The sequence below is a fragment of the Blastomyces dermatitidis genome (assembly GCF_000003525.1).
Source record: "Blastomyces dermatitidis ER-3 genomic scaffold supercont1.2, whole genome shotgun sequence".
NCBI classification, from domain to species: Eukaryota; Fungi; Ascomycota; class Eurotiomycetes; order Onygenales; family Ajellomycetaceae; genus Blastomyces; species Blastomyces dermatitidis.
Genome location: NW_025544775.1, coordinates 6,133,301 through 6,156,361, shown reverse-complemented (window position 1 = coordinate 6,156,361; position 23,061 = coordinate 6,133,301). Strand labels below are relative to the sequence as shown.

Here is a 23,061-nt window from a genome sequence, read left to right as displayed (position 1 = left end):
GATATGAAGAGTTTTTAGTGAGTATCACTGCAGTGTTGAGCTGACTATAAAGTCACTCAGTGAAAGGCTTCACAGACAAAGCCTTAGAGAGAAGAGAATATGTAAGAAATCTCACTTCTCACAGATTCTTTATCTCTATTTCTATCTCTTATATAATCAATAGAGCTAGTGACTCTTGACTACACATAACTATATAGACTGAAGTTCATGAATACTATTCATAACTCAGCTTAAATGCTATTATACATTTGATCTCTACATTTTATCTTTCTATTATGAATACTTCTAGTAGTTAACAGTACATATCACGCCAAGCTGCAAACACCTGAATAATTGCCTGCGAGCACTTATTCTTACAATTCTTCTAATAAAACTCTTCAGATTTCTCTATCACTGTCTCTTCATCAGTAAGGCAGTACTATCATATCTAAGTGACTCAGTCAATGAGAGAATTGTTTTCTCTTAATCACAGAAGATCTAGAATAATATTCTTATCTATAATATTAACTATATGAAGAAGCAGACTGCTTTTCTTAAAGATTTCTTCTGAGTCTGTGATCACACACTTCACTTGAATTATGTCAAAACAGTGATATTTTATTTCATCAGTAAATTTCATATAATCTGACAGATCTATCTTCTTTTAACTCTTTATTAAAGAAAAGAAATAGAATACAAAGTTAATATTCACTCTGAAGTTAAGTAGACATCTCACTAGTATCTCTTCATTCAGAGTATACATTGTAATCATAATATAAACTTAAAGATATGAGAATTGTTAATTCTTTTCTTTCTCTTCTTTATCTTTCATGAATATGTTTGTCAGAAGAGAAGTTAACTTTGAGAAGATATCTTCTCAGTTTCTTCTCTTCTTCAGCTTCTTGCAATCACTGATATAGTAATTATTAACTCTGCAGTTGAAACAGAGATCTTTGTCAAATCTTTTTTAATATTTCTTCACAGTGAGTGAAGAATCAGAATACTTGAAATTCTTCTTTACTTTCTTCACACTGAAGCTATTATAATGTCATTTAGATCTCATTATTAATTACTTAGAAGAGATCTTATTAATCTTTTTCTTAAAGAATTAATTATTCAAATAGATCTGAGAAGTCAGATTAACAAGCTCAGTATAATTAATTAATGAACTCTGATATTGTGATATTATTATTCACATCTTATGAGTCAGCTTTGTGAGATAAAGCTGTGTTTTTAATTAGTTCAAATTATCAGCTAATTTCTCTTAATATTCTTCAAATCTTGTATTGAAATTGAAAGAATTCTTATTATCTTATTAATGTAATAAGTTGAACTACTGTACTGCTGTAAAGTCACAGTTGCAGTAGTCTTTGATTTGATTCAGTAGAAAGTTCTTGAATTCTTCTCAAGTTATAACAGTATTGATACACTCAAGCTCTCTCTTCTTAATAACTCAAGTAGTTACAGAGATGCTTTCAAGAAGGTTAGCAGTGTATATTACTTATATCTTATAAGTATTATACTAGCTCAGGTTAAGGCAGAATTTCTGTTCAAGAATACAGATAAAGCTGTGAAATTCAAATAAGATATTTCTCTTATATCTCAGTGAATCTCTGATCTTAATCTCTCTATCTTTATAATAGATGTAGATGTGTAGAGGCTGCAGTAGTGATAGAGCAGTTGAAGAGCTTATATTAAAATATATAGTAAGTTCAGAAATCTCAGATTTCTGCTGAGATAGAGATATATACACTCTAGAGAATGATGTAGTGTTTTCTTCAGAGAGTAAGATCAGGTCAGTTTCAGTACAGATGTATGAGATTATATCAGTTTATTAAAGCTTGACTGATTCAAACATATAATCAGATTGAGTGATTTGAATTGTAATATAATAGAACTGAAGCAGTGACTAGTCAGCAGTGTTATATAGAAGTAGTTATTTTAAGAAGCTGTATAAATAAGCTTGACTATCTTGCTTAAATAGTGAGCTTGTAGGCTACAGAGTTATTGTGAGAATATCACAGATATAATACTTAGTATACTAAGAAGATTATATAAGATACACAGTAACTCTTGTATATATTTCAGTAGAAATAAAACAAATCACTGACTTCTTTGATAAGAAGCTAGCATCTAGCTATTTTATATAGATAATAAGTGAATATTCTTCTCTCATTTTATAAGTGAGAATAGTCAAAGTAATATTTCAGCAGTATCTTATTGTTAAGAAAGAGTGATCTGCTGATCTTGTATAGAAGTGAGGTTCTTATATTCATCAATTGAATCTTTCTATGATATATCTGAATGATGTCATAGAGTGATTGAAAACCGGTTCAGTCAGTCTGCAGAATGAATGAAATCATTCACATGAAAGTGATGAGTTGTATGAAACCGCAGCAGGGCCTTGGCGCGGCCAGAGATGTGACATTTATTTACAGTTCTATACAGTGTAAAGAGATAATCAGTGATAGAAAAAATATAATAAGAGAAGATTATAATATCTGAGTTCTCTAAGTGTGATATTGAAGATAGATAGCTGTAGAAGTAATAGAACACTGTAAAGAAATAAATTAATTAAGAGACTAATTTTATAAGTAGTAAATACAGACTTTTAATACATTATTCATTCTTGAAAATCTATAAGAGATGATTGATCAGATATATTATCTATTCAAGAATCTGTACAGAGTAAATTATTAATTAGATATATTATCTATTCAAGAATCTATACAGAGTAGATAGTTAATAAGATATATAATCTATTATTTAAGAATCTGTACAGAGTAGATATAGACTACTGAGATAAAAGAGCTCAGTTATTATCAACACTGTTGATAGAAGAGCTCTGAGACTCTTAACAGTAGATAATATAATAGTGCAATGTTATAGAATTGCACTTTACTTAATTCTATATCAATCAGTGAGCTGTATTCATGCTAAGAATCTTAAAAAGAAAATTCTTCACTTTTAATAATCAGAGTTTTCATCATATATTTACTTCACTTCACTTTATAAATAATTTCTCTATAGAATCTTATTCTTCTAATAGCAGACTATTCAGTGAAATTCTTCTTTATAATCTTTTACAGAGTATAGATAAATAGCTTAAATTTCTTTAATACTGTAAAATAAGACTTTATCTGTGAAGTAATTATGAATCATATATAATTATACAGTTATATATTATATTCTTCTTAAAATCATTACTTGTTATTACTTACATTCTTCATAGAACTGATTTACTTCTTATTAATAATATTAATTATATAAGATTACTTTGTAATTAGCAAGATTTCTTCTTTTATATTAAATAGTTCTCAGAGTCTGTAAGAGTAACTGATTTTTCTAATATACTTAATCTAATTCTGAAATTCTTCTAAAACTTTTATTAGAGTAGATATTCTTTCTTATTTCTATAGAAACTATATCAGATCTGCACTAACAGTGTTATTAATATTAGTCAGAGTCTTATCTAGACTGATTGCTGAGATCATGAATTTCACATTTAATCTTATTTAATCTGATCTCATATATTTCTTGACATGAATTTCACTGAGACTAATCATTAAATAAACATGCAAAGTGACTATATATCAGATCTCAAAATGAAATCATGACTTGAAAAAAATGAGAAAGTGATCTCATTTAATCTTATTTAGTTTCATTCTTGATATAAAGTTACTATTTTTAGACATTTTAAGGTTTTTTTTAGACTATTTTTAATTTTTTAAAAAGTAACACTTTTTGATAACACTCAAATAAGATTTAAAGCCATTTAAAGCAATAAAAATAATTTAAATTGAGAAGTGAAAATCATGATTTCATTTGAAAAATGTGATAAGAGTAGACAGTAAGTCTCACTGAGACAGTATAAGACTACTATCTAATATTAGAACTGTGTAATGAGATCTGTTGAATTGATAATAAAACTATCAAAAATTCTGATTCTGATCTTAGACATAGTTACATGATCAGTCTAGTCTTATCTACTCTACTAGTTTTCACTTATTTAATTTTCTATTAAAGTTTTATTATCTTTATCTTTATACAATTTATCTCACTTACAGAAGTTAAATTATATAGATTATTCTCTTAATTTAATATTCTGATAATGTATAAAACAATTAAATCTATAAAATCATTATCAAAGTTATTTATTATAAATATTATTAAGTTAACTGTTATTCTCTGTTATACTTTCAGTACTTTCAGATTTTATTTTCTTTATACTAATATATATTTCTTCATCAAATCTAGCATTCTATCAGATCTTAAATTAATTATAGATTCGAAGAGATATTGAGATACATTAAATAATATGTAAAGATGTGATTAGCATGTTATCAGCAGTTATTCATAGAAGGGCTTCATAACCTGTTAGAGAATAATGTTGTTGTATTATGTATATGTGTAATCTATCTAAGGTGAAACTAATGGATATGGATAAGTTGGGTAGCACGTGATTAGGGTAGATGTAGTAATCACCAACAATGGAGAACATCACGTGGCCAAGTGTTATCGCACACGCCAAAAAGATAAATGTTGTTCGAGCACCAAACAGGAGAATCAACCTAGAGCGATAGTTGTCACCACGTTTCAAAGAAGCCGCGAATTCCATGTAATTTGTCACCTTAGTTTAACACATTTTAACAAAATGCCTCCACGCAGGCAATGGATGTAAGTTCACAGACCTCTTTCGCCTGCGCTGGGAAGGGTGGGCGTTGGGGGCATGGCTAACACACTGTTCCTTACTCGGCCTCTAGTGACAAAAAATCCGCAACCACCTATCAACTTTTTCACAGATCGCAAAATGACCCTCTGATACACGATGCAGACGCGGACGATAGAGTCCTCCATAGGGTATCCGGAGCTCCAATCACGGAATCAGCTCCAAAGATTTCCAAAACCTCCAAAGTCCTTGCGGAACTTGAGAAAGAATTTGAAGGCGCGCAAGTCCGGAAGAATGAAGGAGAAGCGGCGAACTATGGGATATACTACGATGACTCACAATATGATTATATGCAGCATTTGCGAGACTTGGGCGGGGCTGGGAGTGAACAGTCGCACTTTGTTGAAGCCGCGCCAATGAAGGGGAAAGGGAAGGCCAAAGGCATGAAACTTGAGGATGCATTGAGGGAGACTTCACTGGACGATGTAGAGGATTTTAGGTCGGTTCACGAGCATGATGTTCTCTCCACGGCTTCGACTTATTCTAGGAAGTCCACCTATCAAGATCAACAGGATGTCCCCGATGCCATTGCTGGGTTTCAGCCAGATATGGACCCTCGACTAAGAGAGACTCTGGAAGCTCTTGAGGATGACGCATTTGTTGATAGCGACGAGGATGGAGGTTTGTTTGAGTCCCTAGTGCAAGGTGGGGTGGATGCGGAAGTAGATCCCAGTGAATGGAGGGATACATATATTGAAGACGACGGTGAAGGCTGGGAATCTGACGCAACGGAAAAGGCACCGGAGCAACCAAGTGTAAGCACGCAAAATGCAGCTCCACCTTCCAAAGGACCTACAAATGATGAGCAAATCCCAGACACAACTGCCGCAGAGGGAGACTGGCTTCGCAACTTCGCACAATACAAGAAGGATATGAAAACAAAACCTTCAGCGCCCGGTACGCAAGGAGATACCGGCTCCGCGCTACCTGCTGGAACCGTGGCATCCACAATGTTCACTGCCGGCGGGACCCCGGTCCGCAGAAAGAAGCGCAAGGGTGCACTCACCAACCCATCGGCATATTCCATGACCTCATCTTCACTGGCGCGAACAGAGGGACACCGCCTTCTCGACGACAGGTTTGAGAGAATTGAAGCACTCTACTCGCTTGATGAAGAAGGGGAGGACTACGATGACTCTAGCATGGCGGATGACATGTCTATGGTCAGCGGGATGTCGACGGTATCTAAAGTACCCAGCCTGGTTAGCGGGGGGACGCCGCTTCGGTCGGATTTCAATCAGATCATGGATGGGTTTTTAGACGATTGGGATGATCGTGGGGTGCATGCTAAGAGGAAGGGGGCGAAGGGAAAGAGAGGAAAGAATGGAAATGAGGTTGTCGGAATTAGGATGCTGGATGAGATTCGGCAGGGTCTTGGGCCGGCGAGGTTGCCTGGGAAAGTCTAAGGGGATTTCCTATCATTTTCTTTATCTTATTTTGGGTTCGATCTAATGATTGCATGTTTGGGTCATATTTTACTTATTGGATTCGAGGCGTTCTGTAGTTCAAATCGGTGCATGTATTGGTTTCGGCGCGATATTCTATTCGCAGCATTTCGCAGCATTTAGCAGATCGGTATAGATAAAAGGGATCCTATAAACATGTCGATGGATGGAAAATCTCGGACAGCAAGCATGATAGCAGTAATGCATTAAACTAGTTACTTATATTATACATGCGTTCCTCTAAATGTCTACAATAATGTCTTCCAAAGTTTTTGATACATAATGTACATACAATTGTGGCAGACTCCCGTCAGGACGTCTAAGGCTTGTTGGATCTACAACGCGCCCCCAACCTTCTCCACAATCCACATAGATAACCGCACATTCCACCCAACTCGCCTCTCAACCTTCCTCAGATCTTCCCGGGATATGGCACTGGCATCCTTCTGTAACCATTCAGTTTCCTTTGACAATCTCCGTTTCAGCGCTTCGTCAGAGGTTACCACGACTGCCCCAACCTCCAAATCAAGACTATAGCTTCTCTTTGTGTAGTTGCTGCTTCCTACGAAAGTGATGCTCGGGTGTTTTTCTTCGGGAAGAGTTATCCACAGCCCTTTTGCATGATAAGTCCATCCTCCTGGTTGTCCGACGGTTCCCCGTCGCCACTCTTTCAATTGAATAGAGTTAGTTCTTTGTGCCTCTGCAACACGATCCAGAAATCGTGCAGATAGATGGGTGTATGCCGCTGGGAGCATTCCTGATACTCCGGCCGAGCCATAAAACCCGTTTGCCCAGGGTGAGGCAGTCAGGACAGTTCCTTGAGTTTTTGATATGGCGGTTGCTGCTGTTGATGTGCTGGATATCAACAGAGACGAGAGAACAGGGTGAATGCTGAAGTAGCCTGCTGTAAATAGCCAGCGGGAGTTGGCCAGGGAGGGGGATGTTGAAAGAAGGCTAAGGATTTTTGTCACCGCAGGATACTCTGTGGATTCGTCAGGTTTTAATAGTGGACTGAACTGTGCCACTGGATAGACGAACGTGGGCTTTGATGACACTGGTGGCGGCAGAGGATGAGATTTCGTTGGTTTTATTAAAGGTGCTAAAACGGTAGATGCATATGCAATGAAGTTTTCCGGATCATCAAGCGGCGACGGGGCGCCATTAGACGCTGGCCAGGACAGAGCATATCCGGCCTTATCCCCCGGGTTTGGAAGGACGAGGAAACTGAGGCTACATACTGAATTATGGATTCGGGAGTAGTAATCCGTCAGCGGTTTAGAGTTAAAGACATGATATCTGTCTAATCGGTTCGTGAAGTAATTATTTGAGAGGTTCGCTCTAATATATGTGTTAGAACAGGTACGCCCTTATACGTAAATCGGAACAGTGATCTCACACCCGGATAATATTATTTCATCATCAATCCCATACAGCTTCATATGTTGCAGGCCCCATCCTTCGTTTATTCTCCTCGGAACGTATCTTTTCCTCAATCCGGTAAGGTTAGGGGTGTGAAACATCCGTATCTCGACGCGATCCGATCCATGCTCTGCAACTAGGGACGCTAAAAGTGATGCGCAGGATTGTTTTGGAGTTTCGCGGGTACCCCGTAGGGCATCCGTCAGAATCGAGACTCGGAGCTTCGGGTTTTGACGTAGGGCTTCATTTATGATTTCGATAAGCTCGAATTCCGTCTTTCCAATATAGAGAGTCGAAAGATATATTCTATTTTTGGCGTTTCGAATTTTATCCTACAATTGCAGTTTTTGTTAATGCCGTAGGGAGCAGACAAAGCGTTTTAACCCACTTACTTTCAGAGCGTCGTAGAAGCTAGCAGGAGAGTCTAAAATGTTAATCTGGGACGCCTGGATTTCAAATCTAGGAGCAATATTGTCCAACTCAATAGTTATGCTACCAAGGGACGACGCTGGATAGGACGTGGTTTGTGTGTGGCTTGGATGAGAGGAGAACTTCCGGACAGAACGTCGCGGGATGGGGGGCCTGCGGCATGAGTAACGAAGGGTTTGCACCCCGATACGTTTTATCATTGTGAAGAAAATGCGAAAATAATGCCAATTGAATACATGCTCCCTTAATTGGCTAGGAACATGAAGCCTAGAATTTGATAGTTATGTATGTAAATTCGGGCGGGAAGTTCGCCGCAACGGCATTCTTTTGGGAATCCCGGCGCTAAGCCTCTTTCGGCAGCATGACATCGAACATCACCAACTTCAAATCACTCAGCTTGACTGGAAGATTGTCAACGGAATACCACCTTTGCAGCCTTCAAGATGTCGACAATTCTCCGAACTGCCCGCAACTTGTGGCGGATAGGTTTCAAAGTTCGTCCACTCCCGTTTGCCGTTCTCAATGCCGATACTAACCACATACACATTAAACAGGAATACGGTCACCAGATGCAGGTACGCTTCACTTGCACGTACAATATTCTCTTTTCTGCCTCCTGGTTATCCAAGCTGGCTGGCTTTATGATATGCTCACCTAAGGTTTTGGTGCTGGATAATAGTATATGGGTTTGTCTCCTTCCCCACAGCTCCGCGCCGTGGAACAGATGGCTAACACGTCAGAAACCATTGATAGGCGATACCAAAGCTGGGACGTTGATAGCTATGGACCGATACGGAAACAAATATTATGAGAACATGGATGAACTCCCACGTAAGAAATATCAGTTGTGCATCTGCAACACGCTTTGAATGCGTAAACTGATTTTCGTCTCGCTTTAGTTCGAACGCGCTGGGTGGATTACAAGGAGAAAGAATTCGACGCATCCCAAATTGACGTTGGCTGGTATATATTAATCCTCAATCAATCTTCTGAACCTCCTTTCAATTACACACTCCACTCCCGGGAATATAATGGAATTCTTACGTACTGTTCTATCTTTACTTCCTAGGCACGCCTGGTTAGCGTACATGGTCGACAAGCCGCCGACTCAAGATGCAATCTTACAGGCTGGCGTGCGATCATGGGAATTGCCAGAGCATCAGCCCACCATGACGTTAAGTCGTGGCGCGTACAAGCCATATTCTACGTGAGTCTTCCTTTGTACCGAGTTTGCATTTTCTGGCCCTCCACTTTCAGAACAATTGTACTTACAATATGTTTCGCAATATACAGCGTAAGGCCGAAATTTTCTGCCTGGAAACCTGTTGCGGCACGTCGATAAATATGTGTTCGGTTTAGATGGGCAAGACTCTGCCAAAGGCGTCTTTAATTGCACGTTTCGAGCTTTGAAGAGTGCTGGTTGGCGGCTACATTAAAAAATTGTATATATTCTCTTCTCTATGCTGATAGAAATTGATGCTTTATTCACAGTGAATGAAGATTTCGGGAAAGACAGCAATGTATTCTATGTCAGCAGATCTGGATTATATAGACGATTCAATATCATACTTGCTGAACACGAAAAGAAGCAACTTAGTCACATTCAAAGCATAGACACGGGGCAAATAGGCGTTTTCATGAGACAGATGTCGCTCAAAACGTGGAGTGGGTATTCCTGTGCCCAAGGAAATAATATCTAATACGAACAAAAATTACACCAAGCGAAAACTGGGTCAGGGGTAAAATGTGACATTAATTGCTCAATAGAAAAAAATAACTGAAGCTCTTGTAGGGAGTGCCTTCATCGATAGTAGCTCATAGGACATATCCTCCAGAGCCAACGTTCCACCAATGTCGGATAGGTTTTTTATCCTCAAGCTCCACACACCACCAGAGAACTTCTTTAGCTTTATCAATTTGCCCGCTTTGCTCATAGGCTCTTGACAACGCAAACCACGCTTCGGAGTTATCCCACGCGCTCCCGAGTTTGGTCAACGCGGATAGAAGGCCATACGCCCTATCACGTGCAGCAAGCCGATCCAGGGCTTCGGGTGTGCTTTCCTGTGATAGAGAAGGGCCGCTGTTGCCACTGGTCTGCTCGCCGTCGTGCGTCTGGGAGTTTGCTTTGAGCTTTGACGAATATGACAAGAGAGAAACACCAGATGTGATGGTGTCCAGGTCGGGTTCAGGCTTCTCGGGAGGCAAAGTTTGATCGTAGATATCCAAAAGTAGGTTAGCCAGCCCTACTGTGGCTGATGGGTGGTCTGGATAGTACATAAGAGCGTCTTCAAAATGGTTGAATGCGTCATATGGGTGCGATTGCGCCAGCGCGAGATTGCCTCTTTCAGCGTACACATCCCCCCAAAGCTCGTCTGAACTCTTTGTGCCTCCCCACCCTGCGTCGGCGAAAGCTCTCGCTGAAGACTCCTGTTCTGCAATGAGTGTTTCCACACACCTGGCTTGTTCTGACGCCTCATTGCAGGCTTCTAGCGCGTCCTCGAAGAGTCCTGCACGTCGATAAAGTCCTGCGATGAACAACCATATTTTAATCAGCAAACCATGGGCGTGTATTTGCGTCTGGACTTTCGGAAACCGAGTGAGTGCGCGTGTAGGGGAGTCGAAGCGAAAGCTTCGTGAACGTAGGCCGCATCGGAGTAGATTTCTTGGTGGACAACAGGAGGAAGTGAACTCTTTGCCGTGCGTTTTATGATTGTCATGATGTGTTGATACATGACCCTGAGGTGGATGTTCGTTTCGAGGGACTTGGGGGAGTGCGTTGGCGGATATCGATGAGTTTTCCTCCGCATGTTGACGTTGGTGTTTTTTGATTGTATTTGCGCCAGTTGAGCGAACTGATTTGTCTGAGCTGCGTGGTGGTATAGATTTCGTGCTACCGTCCCGCCGATGAATTTTGTGCCGTGCAGAACCACCGGTGGCCTCTGAGTGAGGATGCTCGCTTGATGCAAACCGATCCTCATCCGTAACTTGAATTGTTGGTGCGTCTGGATCAGTAGGAACACCTCCAGACGAGGTTGATGGTACTCTTGGGGTAATATTGGCTTCTGCCCTAAGTGGGTTGTCTTTCTCTCCATATTTAACACTCTTCCTTCGGCCGAAAATACTACCGCGGAAGCTTCGAGTTGTTCCCGCTGAACTCTTAGGGGGTATGAGATTATCCGACCCTTTTGGTTCGATTTTTTTATCAAGTTCGGGATTCGTGAACAAACGACCGTAAAGGCTGAGCAATTCCTCAGAAAGGTTTAGTGCATACTCTGGGCCGTGCAGTATTTCCAGCAGCGTAAGCTGAGTAATCCGTAGCTCAATAATGCTCTCTTTCTCTCGTGCTTCCATTTCGTTAGGTGTGCCTCTACTCATCTCGATGGCGGCAGCTGACAGCCAATGAGCTGATTTCTCCCCGAGGTCTTGTCGCTTATTCTGAGAAAGCTTTTCATTTTGTTCATGAAGAAAATCGACGCTTGGCACGCTTTCAAAAGCGGCATAACATGTTTTGCTTGCAGCCTCGAAATCTTGTTTTGCACTTAGTAAAAGAGCTAGTAAATGCCATAGCGGTACAAGATCTCGCTCCTTGGTACTAGTCCAATGCGATTGTCCATGCGCGCCCGCGTCCACGGACTGAGCCGACACCAATGCGGCCCGAACACAATCAATCGCGCCGTTAAGGTCCCTAGTCTCTGCAAGCAGGAGTCCAAATGCGAAGGACAATGCCACATCTGTGCCCTCTGGGGACTCATAAGCCAGGGATTTTTCAAATGCAGCTAGAGCATCAGCTTGGATGTCAGTTCGTGCTTCATTGATTGGAGTCCATCTTGCCCAATTCGCGAGGCCTATTCCGATAGCCCGATATGCTATGGAAGCTGCTATGGGAGACAAAGCTCTGCTATGGGAAGAGGCAGTGATTGACTCTGGTGAAACTCGTCCGTTGGGTAAATCGGTCGTCGAGCTGTTACTCATCAGCTCATTGAGTAATTCTTGTAGCATATCGGTCAATTCCTTTGCTTTTTCCGCTTCCTTATAGGAGCCGAAGCAAGATAGCATGGTGATTCCCTCGGAAAGTGTGCGGGCGAATATCTCATCGTCCTCCAGCTCACCTGCAGCCTCCGGAGATTTTTTTGCCCGCGCTTTTGCGCTAGTAGTGAGATCGATGTATGTTTCTAGTGCTTTGATCGCAAGGTTAAACTCGGCTAAAGCTGCGTGGACATGGAAAAGGCGGCGTAGGATGAGGGTAGAATGAAATGTCATGGTAGCTGCTCGATACAGCATCTAAGGAGGGGCGGGGTTAGCATAATAACAGTGGCGCTCTTGGGACAACAACTCACATCCAGAACGTTGCGAGAAAAAGCATCCTGTCCACCTTCCCCGAAATCGTTGTCCCGCCACTCTGACCCAGAAAGGACCTCCCAATTTTGGATGAACTGTTCTACCCAGGCCTCAACTTCTCTATTTTTAACCTCTGCCTTTGGAAAGGTTGTATTTTTAATCACAATATTTTCACAAATAGCCTCCACACGACGGAATTCCGTTGTCAATTGGGCACGCTTCTGGCTCTCCGACGGACAAGTGTAAACTACTTGGCGCAAAGTCGATGATAAAAGCGTGTAATAGGTTTGCCATATCGAAGCTCTTGACCCTGGGCTCGCTGGTGCAGTGCTTAAAACAGTTGATGCCGGGTCACCTTGTTTTACGTTACGGTGGGATGACCAGAGCCGGAATGCCTTCAAGGCGAACTCGACAGTTTGCTCATTTGCCAGGGGACCTTCGGATGCAGCTTCGCTTGCAATGAGGGCGGCCTTAGCCAATAACTGTTCAGACCAGAATAGGAATTGTGGACTTGACGGGGAGTTCGAAACCGGAGCGGAAACCCAAGGTAAAACTGATTTGAAAGTGCGTATCGCATCCTCTGACCCCGAAACTAACGCCTGAGCTGAGCCTAGAAAACGAGTTAGTATGAGTTCCGTAATATAGCATTAAAATCCAAGGAATCTATACCCTTCATATATCCGCCCTTTATAATGCAGACTTCTGTCCAGGGCGATAGGACCTGTTGATCCCCAGACAACATATGCAGTGTTATATCGAAATCTTTGGGCAGACGGGAGGCCGCCAGTGCAGGTTCTGATAGTGCCCAATGCAACCAGCCCAAACACACTTGCGCTTGGAAAACATCCTGTGGCGGGCTCCCTTCCTCCCCCATTACAGACAGCAATCCTGGTATGAGATCATGGAGCTTTGTCTCTGTGGATCCCGAGCCGGTGGAGGAAGTGGTAGGTCGCTTGTTCAGGTAGGCTGCGACATGACACTCGGCACGCGCAACCGCCACCAGACCTAATAAAGGACCCGAGTGTCAGTAAATATTGTTGTGGGGATTAGGGACAAGACGTCAACAGTACATTTTCGCTCCGGGCAATGCTTTTCAACTTTTCGAACGAGCTCTGGAACGTCATTCCAACTATCGTTGCATCTAGCGGTATCCAGAGACTCAATATAGCGCTGCCCCTTCTCGGGGTTTCGACCCTACATAGTTCACCTTGTTAGTGCCATCGGGCCTGCTTCTGTATCACAGAGATGTAGAGCTAGGGTTAAAACTCCGAACTGAGGCAAAGGGCCAAATACAGTCATGGTTTTGTAAAGCTCAGTGGATGGAACTGTCACCACATCAGAAACATGGTTGGTAAAACCAAAAAAAAAAAAGCAGTGCTAAGATCCTAGGACAAACGTGTAGCCAGAAGAATACCAGAGGCCGTTTCAGTTCCTGGACAGAAAGGACAGAAACAAGCTAAATGAGACCGAGCCCCGGCAGATGACGATCGCTTGGCGGTAATAACCAACTTAGCGCCAAGGGACGCGGCAAAGAACCTTGGTCCCGCGCCAATCTCCGCAAAAAAAAAAATTCAACTTTTATCCCCGCTCAGATTTTGGGATTGAAAGCGCCATAAAGCGCCTCTTATGAATCGCTAAGAAATGTCTCGTTGACCGGTTTCTCTAAATTCCGAGACTATTCAATTTCCAGCTTCAATCCTTCCGCCGCCCGCCATGGCAGCTCCTACTTGCCTCCGCGCCGCGACGCACCGCTTACTTACTACACCGGCGAAAGAGCTCCCGTCGATTGCAATCTACCTTGCGACAGCTTTCGCTGATTGTGGAAGTATATTATCGGCTCCTCAAACCCAGAAAAAAAATCCAAGGGAGCCAGATACTGCATTGCTTGTACAGAAATTAAAAGCCCGCATCACGAGTCTGCTTCAAGATCATCGCGTTGAAGGACGCTGGACTGCGGTTATCCTTGTGAAGGTAGTAATAGAAGCAGGCCAGTGGGAGATTCTTCGCGGTTCTGAGGCTTGGGTTCGGGCTCTGCTAAGTATTCTAGCGGTGAGTTTCATTCGTTTTCTCGTCTCGTGCACCTAATCCTGTTCATCCCAACTCCTGCTAACCGCTGACACAGAGATCTGACCCACTGTCAACGAAAAAACTGTGCCTCATTACCTTGACTCGCATATTCCGACTAACTTATCCATACCAAACATTGGTGCGAGAAATAACGACACCGTCGCTGCCCACTTTCATTACATCTTGCTTGAATTTAGTTTCTGTGAAGCCAGTAGCCGGGCAAGCGAGGCAACTGAAACGGATTACTCCATTGCTTGAAACTGTGCTGCATGTGTTTCTCGAATTGCTTCCTCATCATCCTACCATATTTCGCCCGTTCTCTTCCCAAATCCACGGCTTGATTCTGCCCCTCGTGGGGTCGTTTGGCGTTCCTGGTTCATTGTCAAAATCTGGGGTACGCCTGGCGCAGCAGCTATTTATCGCGCTACATCAATGTGCTCCAAAGAATACCAGTGGAGAAGAATGGCTTAAGGCTTGCAGGGCTACAATATCGTCCATACATCAGACAAGCGATCACCTATTCCGAGCGGTTGTAGAACAGTGGGAGTCTGTTGATAACTCCTTACGCCAAGCATCTAGATCAAAGAATTACAATCGCCCAGTTGGAGATGATAGCCCCGACGCGCTAGGGTTTCCAACCTGGCAGGGTATATATGCTGGCACTGAGAAGTTAGAAAGTCTTCTAAAGCTGCTTACTGAATTCGTTGCAATGCCAACTAGCTCCACAATCTCGATGCCTTTAGGGTCCATACTTGATGTGTCCAATCGCTTAGTTTCGGTGACTTCCCCTTTATCAGATGATGACGCTTCACAGCGTGGGACAGAATTAAATCTCGAAGTTGGCCGGGAGGAACGGGAGTGCCTTTGGGCTGAGTTACCCAAACTTCACGTTGCGACCCTAGATCTGCTGCGCGCTGTCGTCGAAAGATTTGGTCTAGGGAGTATCTCAATTGCACAAAGCTGTCTTGATCAAACTCTTTGGACGTTTGAAGCTGAAAGCGGCAATGTCAACATACGGATTGGCGTTTACCAAATAATAAAGACTGTCATGCCTATCATTGGGCCGTCCATCACAAGACCTGGTGTAACATCCTTGGCATCAATCATCAGATCCGCGTGCCAGGACCTCCTGCCTTCCTCAGAAAACAAGGCTGTTGGCGTTAATCAGCACCTTAGTGCCAAGTCTGCCGCGAAGCCAAACCCGTCGACAAGCAATGTAGACTCTTTCCTGAATCTAAACCCAAAAGCCACCATTGACGCGGAACATTCTTTCCCTGGGTTAAAAGGTGCGGCTGAGGATCTTCTTACAAGCCTCCTCACAGCCCTTCCGACGGAACACACACCACCGTATCTCCGGACCGAAATTGACCGAACGGCGATCATAACAAGGAGCAAATCTATCATGATGGCCAGCGTCCTCAACCCCGTCCCAGCAACGTCTAGTCGTTGCAATACCCCGAGCATTATCCCATTTCTTGCTCGATGTTACCCAGAAACGCCTGGAGTTGAATCACTTCTACGGCCAAGGATGCCCGTCCTAATAGGAGTCTCTCAATCAAGCGAATGGGAACTGGCGAATGAAGAAGACGAATCTAAACCGAAGTCAATGGCCGCTTTCGTATCGTCGTCAAATGTGGTACCTGAGGAACTCACTCGGCCAATAAACAAACGAGCTTTGGATGATATTCAAATGACTGATGAGCAAGCACTTCCACCAGCGGCATCTCATAATCTGATGACTTCACAGACTAAAAGAATACGTGTTGAAACGATGCAATCCTTCAATTCCTCGGCGACGACTCTTACGGGACAAATACCTGCTGTTCCCACAACAGAAAGGACCACGGACTTCGATAAACCAGCACCAGCTATTGAATCAATCCTTAGACAAAATTCTCAAATTGCAGCAACCAGTACAGAGAAAATTGAGAGAAGGAGTTGCGGTGCAGATGACGCGAGACAGGAGGCTTCCATTTTACCTGTCAAGGATACCAGTGCAATTAAGAGTGGTGGTTCCGGGGAAGGTGATGACGGATCTGATGATGAGATTCCCACGCTGAATATTGAACCAGACACCGATGAAGGCGAGGAGGAAGACGAATAATTACCTACGTATTTGATCAAACTTGGAAATCGCACAGCATCTCTCGATCGAACAACGTCATTTTATCTAATTATAAGTCATGTATTGTCTAATCTATAAAAATCTTGAAATAGGGTGGAATTAGGGGCAACTGGAGAAAAATAGCATACTTGGGATGGTTCTTCAACCCTATCTGCGAGTTTCCCCCAGGAGACTTAAGTAGCCAAAAAAATATTTGAAAAGCATGCTCGGGATACCGAAAAAGAATTCCTCCGCCTTTTCTATCGAGAGGTCGAAAGCTTAATTGAGGAAAATTCAGTCACGCCACGGAAAGGGGCCACCTCTCCCCTTTCCATTCATATCATGAGAGTATTTGAAACTGGCCAATATAAGTTGCGCATGTCTGGAAAATGTATATCCACAGCGAGCTTGTAGGTCTATTGACACATTCAACTTGGATTTCACATAATCCGTATCCCAACATCCCACCACTTCTCGCCTCTCCATTGCTTAAAGGCCTGCCCTTTCCAGCACCACCAGCCTTGACCCTCCGCACCAAACCCCAAACCACGAATGGGGCTGAGTGGAACCGGCTCAACCAACCATATTCCGCCTTTTGCGAAATCATCCGCACCCAAGGGTCCAATTAGAAACGCCCATGTCACAACGAAGATGAAATTTGTCGATCGACGGAGCCAACGCGGAGGGTTAAACGGGAGAAGGGTAACGATATTCTTGGCAACGAAGTCCTGAAACATGATTGCCGGGGCTTGAAGGAAGAAAAACAAGAAAAGGTTGGGGAAAGGTTTTGTTGGGGCGAGTTGCGTGTAGCTGCCGGCGGCGTGCAATAGGCCACTTAGACCAAACGCAATGTAAAGCTGGAGAGATTGTCTTACGAATGGCTTTTGGAGTCGCTGTGGAAGATGCGCGTAGATCCAATTGCTGGGCTGGAGGAAGTTGAAGCGGAAAACCTGGTGCCACCACTTGCTCCAGAAGCCGATGAGCCCGTGATCTAGAAGCGAGGAAAAGCAAGGTCCGAATATTTTTGGATATAACCATGGGGCTTCAATTGGAATGGATGTCCATGTGCGAGCGAAAGGGACCCATAATGAAATGCTAAGAGAAAGTAGAGAAATAGCCCAAGCCGTACATTCTACTGCACATATAACGCCCATCACTGAGAGGAGAAGTCGATAGGCTTGGGTAGTAATATTTCCGAACGTGCCGAAGGAGTCAAGAGGAAATGGGGGTGGGGAAGAAACAACGCCCCAGAAATAGGGATCGAGCATCATGATGACTTTTAGAGCGTCTAGGCCAAGATAACTCCATGTCATCTGGAATAGTGCGGACTTGGCGGCGGATTTGGTATTACTCAAGTTCATAATTTCGGGCTTCCTAACTCCACGTGAAAGCGGATCGAGGTGAGAAGAAACTGATTTTGGTAACAGGGGAATTGTAGAAATACGCCAATTCCAGCCAGGGCCCCGCATATTGACAATAAGGTCCCAGACCCATACCAAACGATGAGGAAATGTGTTTGGATACGCTTGCCACCGCAAAATATACATCTCGCTGCCTGCATCAGGGCGATGGTTGCACTTGATTCCCGGTTGCAGGGCCTTCTTTGTAGTTCGTGACAATCGGAATTTTGTGTTTCCAATTTCTTTATCTTCAAGAGATCTGTTGGATATGGTCGCTAAAACGTGATTCTCAGAACAACTGGAGCAGTTTTCTCTATTGTGTGAAAATATTGTCGTTCGTTCAATGCGTTTGAAACGTCCTTGAGGATCGTTTAAAACTAGCAATGACGCACTCAACATTATATACCAGAAGGAAGCGATTCCGACAACACATCCATTCCCTCCAAGGTACATTCGGGATTGGATGATGTTCAATAATCCTGAACAAATCACAGAGCCAAACGACAGGTATTTGATGATTGTAAAATGCCCATTCCGGGGGGTTTTCACAAGGAGTGAGAGAACAAGAATGATCAAGGGTGCAAAGCTATGGGGGAAGAGAACCGGCCGGATCCGCCCAGCAGCAATGGCTTCATCATACTTGTTCTGAAGTTGCCGAACCGCAACGAGGTACGATGGCGGAATAACAATTTCACCCATGTTTCATTGTTATGTGTAGACTAGGTAGGCTGGCGTGAAGGAATTCGTAGTTCCTTTGGTTTCGTATCCGACTACCGTTAGGAAGAGGGATGTAAAAGTAGCGGTTGTTGGCAAAAGCTTCCACGAGCTGAACAGGGCTTCGCTAAATAGCTCCAATCATGGTCATGTTTCGACAGAGGCCAATTATTTAGGCAGTAGGGTCACCGAAAAACGAAAGAAAAAAGCCGCTCTATTTATTGGTTCGCTTGCCCCGACTCAGTATTGGAGTAGTTGCACCGAAAATTTACAGTGTCAAAACAGATTATCAGCTGGCCATTGTTGACATATTGATAGCTTCAACTTCTTCATCTTAGTGATGAGCAAAGATTTATATAATCACGCCATATCATGATAACTACCATTTTGCCTGGAGCAGGGAAAGCTATGGGGTCAAAATAAAGTTTTTAGGACCAGAATTAAGGTTATTCACGTGACATCGCGGCGTAGCGCGCTTTTATTTCAGGGGCTTCAACACGCGCCTTCGAGGGAAGGACAATTCTTCGCAAGCTGCGCGCAGACAAAAATTCAATCCACATCTCACCCACTTCCGCATAGAGACCTATTTTATTTACTCATTAAACGATTTTATTGGCCCATCGCATTCCCTTAGCATTCCACGCACATTTGGCATCCAAGTAGGGGAGCTCGCCCGCTTTTGACATCACATTTTGATGTCGAGCGCAGATGGCTTCATCCCGAGATAAGCGGAAGATTGAGATTATCGATCTCACGGACTCCTGCGATCAACCACGCAAAGCAGCGAGATTTCCCAATTCTACTTCTGCCGGACACCGAAGCATCGAGTCCTCTCAGAATCATTCGTTTAGCCAGGGAAGGGGTACACAGGCAGATGAGGACGAAACGGGTGCCTCTGAGATTGTAGACGCCGCCCAAAGTTTGGATGAAGATGCTTTTACTAATTTCCAGCTATATGGTATCTACTATGTCTTGCCTTTTTCATATCCTTTCCGTTCAATTACTAACTGTTCGCAGACACTCTCTCGTCAAAAGTCGTTGGCCTTAGATACTACAACGGGCACGCAACGGCTGGGGAATATGTAGCAATCAAAAGAGAGCCAAATAATCGTTATGATCCAAATGCTATCCGGGTTGATAATGTTATGGGGACTCAAATTGGACATCTTCCTCGCACTATTGCTAGCAAGTTAGCACCATACATGGTAAGTATACCTGGCAATCAAAGACATAGGGATTTGCTAAAAAAAAGCTCAGGACTCTAGATCGCTGCTCGTAGAAGGCATATTATCTGGTGACAAGGGTTTTTTTGATTGTCCCATCGAGCTTAAACTCTACGGAACTAGCCAGCCAGTTCAACAGGTAGAACTTATGAGGAAAATGGAGCGCGATCGCCTTCCTCTCAAAACCATCAAACACTTCCGAAGGGAAAGGGCGAAGCAATGTGCGGCGTACGCAAGAGAGGCTGCAAAGCAGGCCGGGAAACAAGCCCGCCCTCTAGCAAAAGGCAAAGGCCAACAGTGGCAAGCTTCTGAAAACCCAACCTATACAAATCTATATATTCCAAATGGAAATGAATCTCAGAAGGAAATAGCCTCCCTGGAAGATATCATCGGCCAAAGCGCAAGCTTTAATCCTAGAGAGATGGGCCAAGTTGTGGAAAAGTTTGGAACAAACGAAGAGGAACTAGCGAGGATGCCCATGGCATCATGTCCGAAGGCTCTTTCCACAGAATTGCTTCCGTATCAACGTCAAGGTCTTGCATGGATGCTGGACAAAGAATCTCCAAAGTTCCCAAGTAAAGGGTCTCGAGACGTTGTCCAGCTTTGGAAGAGGTCTGGCAACATGTTTACAAACATCGCGACTAACTACACAACGGCAACGGAACCACCTCTTGCCAGCGGTGGCATTCTAGCGGATGATATGGGCCTCGGGAAAACAGTACAGATTATATCACTTATATTGGCTAATTCAGCCCAGAAAACAAAAGAATCATCGAAAACGACCCTTGTTATCTCACCTCTTGGCGTTATGAGCAATTGGCGAGATCAAATCGCACAACATATTCACAACGATCAGGCCCTCAGAGTTTTGATTTATCACGGAGTGGGTAAAAAGGAGGCAAAGAACCTCAATAACTATGATGTGGTTATTACTACGTATGGAGCTCTTGCTTCGGAATATGCTCCAATTGAGAACAAATTACCGAATTCCAAGCCCTCGCAAGGGTTATTCTCTTTACGTTGGCGCCGGGTCGTCCTAGACGAGGGCCATACGATTAGAAACCCTCGTACCCGAGGAGCGCGCGCAGCATGCAAGTTGGAAGCCGATTCTCGATGGTCGCTCACCGGAACACCCATCGTCAATAACCTAAAAGATTTATACTCACAAGTAAAATTTCTAGGAATTTCAGGAGGCCTCGAAGACCTGACAGTCTTCAATAGCGCTGTAATTCGTCCCCTTACTGCTTGTGATCCAAATGCGAACCTTCTTCTCCAGGCCTTGATGGGTACCATTTGTCTACGACGGAAGAAGGACATGAATTTCATCAATCTCCGTCTTCCACCACTTTCTTCCCATGTGCTTCACGTCAAATTTCTTCCACATGAACAGGAGAAATACGATATGTTTCAGTAAGTGCTTAGCATATCCAATCCAATTATCTTTTGTCCCAACACCAGCTAAGAAAGAGTCTAGGGCGGAAGCCAAGGGAGTCCTTTTGGACTATCAAGCCAATGCCAATAACAAGAATGGAGGTGCAACGTATTCTGTTCTCCTCGAAGTTCTACTCCGCATGCGCCAAGTGTGCAATCACTGGAAGCTTTGCCAAAACCGCATTAATAACCTTATGGAACTGCTAGAACAGCACAAAGTGGTAGCATTAACCCCTCAAAATATCAAAGCACTCCAAGCTCTTCTTCAACTTAAAATCGAAAGTCAAGAAATGTGCGCTATTTGCCTTGACACCCTCCGTCAGCCTGTCATTACTCCATGCGCTCACACGTTTGACTATTCTTGCATCGAACAAGCCATTGAGCGCCAACACAAATGCCCACTTTGCCGGGCAGAAATCGAAGACTGCAAAAGTCTAGTTGCCCCTGCGGCAGACCTTGGCGAAGATACAAATGAAATTGACATCGATCCCGAAACTACCAGCAGCAAGATTGAAGCTCTGCTGAAAATCCTCACAGCTAAGGGCCAAGCACCCAATACGAAAACTGTCGTCTTCAGCCAATGGGTGTCTTTTCTTGACATAGTCGAGCCCCAGCTGGCGCGTAATGGCATCACATTTGCCCGCATAGATGGCAGAATGAGCTCTGCCAAACGAGACGCAGCGATGAAGGCTCTATCAAACGACCCAAACTGCACCGTGCTTCTTGCTAGTTTAAACGTCTGCAGTGTCGGCCTTAACCTCGTCGCAGCAAACCAAGTCATCCTTGCCGACAGCTGGTGGGCTCCAGCTATTGAAGACCAGGCTGTTGACCGCGTATATCGTCTAGGACAAAAAAGACCAACGACTATATGGCGTCTTGTGATGGAGAACAGTATTGAAGATCGGGTCCTACACAAGCAGAAAGAGAAACGTACGCTGATGACGACGGCGTTCAGAGAGAAACTAGACCGAAAGGGTGAGGATCGGATGTCACGTATTGCCGATTTGGAGAAATTACTTCAGTAATAGTGCAGCTCCTTCTGTTGCACTAAATCCTTGCCCTGCTACTCTATATTTTCATCTCAAGAAATCGTTTCGACCTTGAACTCCCATCTACCTACAGCTCCTGCATATACTGTCTTCAATTTGTTGGGAAATTCTGTAACACAATCTTTACAATTTCTTTCATCCTTCCTTTCTTTTCCGTAATTTAATACCTACTTGCTACTCTCTCTTTCCATTTCCATTTGTTACCTTCAAATATTCCTTTTAATCATGTTTGCAGTTTTTACTCTTGCCAACCACACTCGCCTTGATGGGAACCAGATGTGGACTTCTTGGCAAAGACTGTTTTAAACCGCTTTTCCATTCGTTACAGCCATTTTAGTTGCATCCAATTCCAATCCACTTGCTCGAAAAACAATTTTTGTGATAACCAGCGCGCTATCCACTAATGAGCTCAGTCTTCGGTCACCAGGGTTTCTATGCAGGTCCTCACCAGAAGGTCTCTCAGTGGCCGTCTCATAACTTAACAAAACTATGCGGTAACGTAAACCGTGCCCGCTCTCTGTGAAGACGACTCCTCAGGCCCCCATTGCTTGTATTGCGGTGTCCTGGCGAGCTAGGGCGATTCAAACGAATAATTACTTATTAATTGGTGGTCCGAGCCAGTAGTTGAGTCTAGAATCCGCCCCAGGTCTTAAAAATTCAAATCCTCGGTGACTTTTCTGGTGATCTTCTGTAGGGGATCTTGTAACCCCGGGTTAGAAGCCCCTAGAAGCCAA

At 43.5% G+C, this 23,061-nt stretch overlaps 7 protein-coding genes across 7 annotated transcripts; 4 read left to right on the top strand and 3 right to left on the bottom strand.

The window, feature by feature from the left end:
- The first annotated feature begins 4,464 nt into the window (after window positions 1-4,464).
- Window positions 4,465-6,661, top strand: BDCG_02195 (low-temperature viability protein ltv1). The gene is made up of 2 exons (XM_045417747.1): window positions 4,465-4,656; window positions 4,743-6,661. The coding sequence occupies exons 1-2, from the start codon at window positions 4,634-4,636 to the stop codon at window positions 6,112-6,114; spliced, it is 1,395 nt and encodes a 464-aa protein (XP_045274482.1). The 5' UTR covers window positions 4,465-4,633; the 3' UTR covers window positions 6,115-6,661.
- Window positions 6,239-8,532, bottom strand: BDCG_02194 (phosphatidylserine synthase). Its single transcript, XM_045417746.1, has 3 exons — window positions 7,965-8,532; window positions 7,552-7,904; window positions 6,239-7,491 (listed from the first exon to the last, which is right to left on the bottom strand). The coding sequence occupies exons 1-3, from the start codon at window positions 8,199-8,201 to the stop codon at window positions 6,489-6,491; spliced, it is 1,593 nt and encodes a 530-aa protein (XP_045274481.1). The 5' UTR covers window positions 8,202-8,532; the 3' UTR covers window positions 6,239-6,488.
- On the top strand, window positions 8,218-9,879 carry BDCG_02193 (NADH-ubiquinone oxidoreductase subunit). The gene is made up of 8 exons (XM_045417745.1): window positions 8,218-8,286; window positions 8,362-8,495; window positions 8,556-8,576; window positions 8,681-8,687; window positions 8,755-8,832; window positions 8,901-8,964; window positions 9,071-9,208; window positions 9,295-9,879. Exons 2-8 carry the CDS (start codon window positions 8,445-8,447, stop codon window positions 9,341-9,343), a joined length of 408 nt encoding a protein of 135 aa, XP_045274480.1. The 5' UTR covers window positions 8,218-8,286; window positions 8,362-8,444; the 3' UTR covers window positions 9,344-9,879.
- On the bottom strand, window positions 9,366-13,915 carry BDCG_02192 (filamentation protein). The gene is made up of 5 exons (XM_045417744.1): window positions 13,633-13,915; window positions 13,410-13,533; window positions 13,009-13,344; window positions 12,339-12,949; window positions 9,366-12,282 (listed from the first exon to the last, which is right to left on the bottom strand). Exons 1-5 carry the CDS (start codon window positions 13,636-13,638, stop codon window positions 9,817-9,819), a joined length of 3,543 nt encoding a protein of 1,180 aa, XP_045274479.1. The 5' UTR covers window positions 13,639-13,915; the 3' UTR covers window positions 9,366-9,816.
- BDCG_02191 (uncharacterized protein) lies at window positions 13,786-19,030 on the top strand. The gene is made up of 2 exons (XM_045417743.1): window positions 13,786-14,388; window positions 14,462-19,030. Exons 1-2 carry the CDS (start codon window positions 14,053-14,055, stop codon window positions 16,508-16,510), a joined length of 2,385 nt encoding a protein of 794 aa, XP_045274478.1. The 5' UTR covers window positions 13,786-14,052; the 3' UTR covers window positions 16,511-19,030.
- Window positions 15,225-18,990, bottom strand: BDCG_02190 (uncharacterized protein). The gene is made up of 3 exons (XM_045417742.1): window positions 16,519-18,990; window positions 16,060-16,274; window positions 15,225-15,998 (listed from the first exon to the last, which is right to left on the bottom strand). Exon 1 carries the CDS (start codon window positions 18,607-18,609, stop codon window positions 16,951-16,953), a length of 1,659 nt encoding a protein of 552 aa, XP_045274477.1. The 5' UTR covers window positions 18,610-18,990; the 3' UTR covers window positions 15,225-15,998; window positions 16,060-16,274; window positions 16,519-16,950.
- Window positions 19,031-19,144: 114 nt separating the features above from the next.
- BDCG_02189 (SNF2 family helicase) lies at window positions 19,145-23,060 on the top strand. Its single transcript, XM_045417741.1, has 4 exons — window positions 19,145-19,582; window positions 19,642-19,829; window positions 19,882-21,257; window positions 21,322-23,060. The coding sequence occupies exons 1-4, from the start codon at window positions 19,333-19,335 to the stop codon at window positions 22,301-22,303; spliced, it is 2,796 nt and encodes a 931-aa protein (XP_045274476.1). The 5' UTR covers window positions 19,145-19,332; the 3' UTR covers window positions 22,304-23,060.
- Window position 23,061: the final 1 nt, after the last annotated feature.

Excerpts from the sequence above, each read along its gene's own strand:
- BDCG_02195 (XM_045417747.1), top strand. The coding sequence starts at position 4,634 with ATGCCTCCACGCAGGCAATGGAT. Across the intron at positions 4,657-4,742 it reads CCTCCACGCAGGCAATGGAT|TGACAAAAAATCCGCAACCA; the intron begins GTAAGTTCACAG and ends CTCGGCCTCTAG.
- BDCG_02194 (XM_045417746.1), bottom strand. The coding sequence starts at position 8,201 with ATGATAAAACGTATCGGGGTGCAAACCCTTCGTTACTCATGCCGCAGG. Across the intron at positions 7,905-7,964 it reads GCTTCTACGACGCTCTGAAA|GATAAAATTCGAAACGCCAA; the intron begins GTAAGTGGGTTA and ends CTGCAATTGTAG. Across the intron at positions 7,492-7,551 it reads GATGAAATAATATTATCCGG|AGCGAACCTCTCAAATAATT; the intron begins GTGTGAGATCAC and ends CACATATATTAG.
- BDCG_02193 (XM_045417745.1), top strand. The coding sequence starts at position 8,445 with ATGTCGACAATTCTCCGAACTGCCCGCAACTTGTGGCGGATAGGTTTC. Across the intron at positions 8,833-8,900 it reads GAACATGGATGAACTCCCAC|TTCGAACGCGCTGGGTGGAT; the intron begins GTAAGAAATATC and ends GTCTCGCTTTAG. Across the intron at positions 8,965-9,070 it reads TCCCAAATTGACGTTGGCTG|GCACGCCTGGTTAGCGTACA; the intron begins GTATATATTAAT and ends TTTACTTCCTAG.
- BDCG_02192 (XM_045417744.1), bottom strand. Across the intron at positions 13,345-13,409 it reads GCATTGCCCGGAGCGAAAAT|GTCTGGTGGCGGTTGCGCGT; the intron begins GTACTGTTGACG and ends GTCCTTTATTAG. Across the intron at positions 12,283-12,338 it reads TTTCTCGCAACGTTCTGGAT|ATGCTGTATCGAGCAGCTAC; the intron begins GTGAGTTGTTGT and ends GCCCCTCCTTAG.
- BDCG_02191 (XM_045417743.1), top strand. The coding sequence starts at position 14,053 with ATGGCAGCTCCTACTTGCCTCCGCGCCGCGACGCACCGCTTACTTACT. Across the intron at positions 14,389-14,461 it reads CTCTGCTAAGTATTCTAGCG|AGATCTGACCCACTGTCAAC; the intron begins GTGAGTTTCATT and ends CCGCTGACACAG.
- BDCG_02190 (XM_045417742.1), bottom strand. The coding sequence starts at position 18,609 with ATGGGTGAAATTGTTATTCCGCCATCGTACCTCGTTGCGGTTCGGCAA.
- BDCG_02189 (XM_045417741.1), top strand. The coding sequence starts at position 19,333 with ATGGCTTCATCCCGAGATAAGCGGAAGATTGAGATTATCGATCTCACG. Across the intron at positions 19,583-19,641 it reads TACTAATTTCCAGCTATATG|ACACTCTCTCGTCAAAAGTC; the intron begins GTATCTACTATG and ends AACTGTTCGCAG. Across the intron at positions 19,830-19,881 it reads GCAAGTTAGCACCATACATG|GACTCTAGATCGCTGCTCGT; the intron begins GTAAGTATACCT and ends AAAAAAGCTCAG.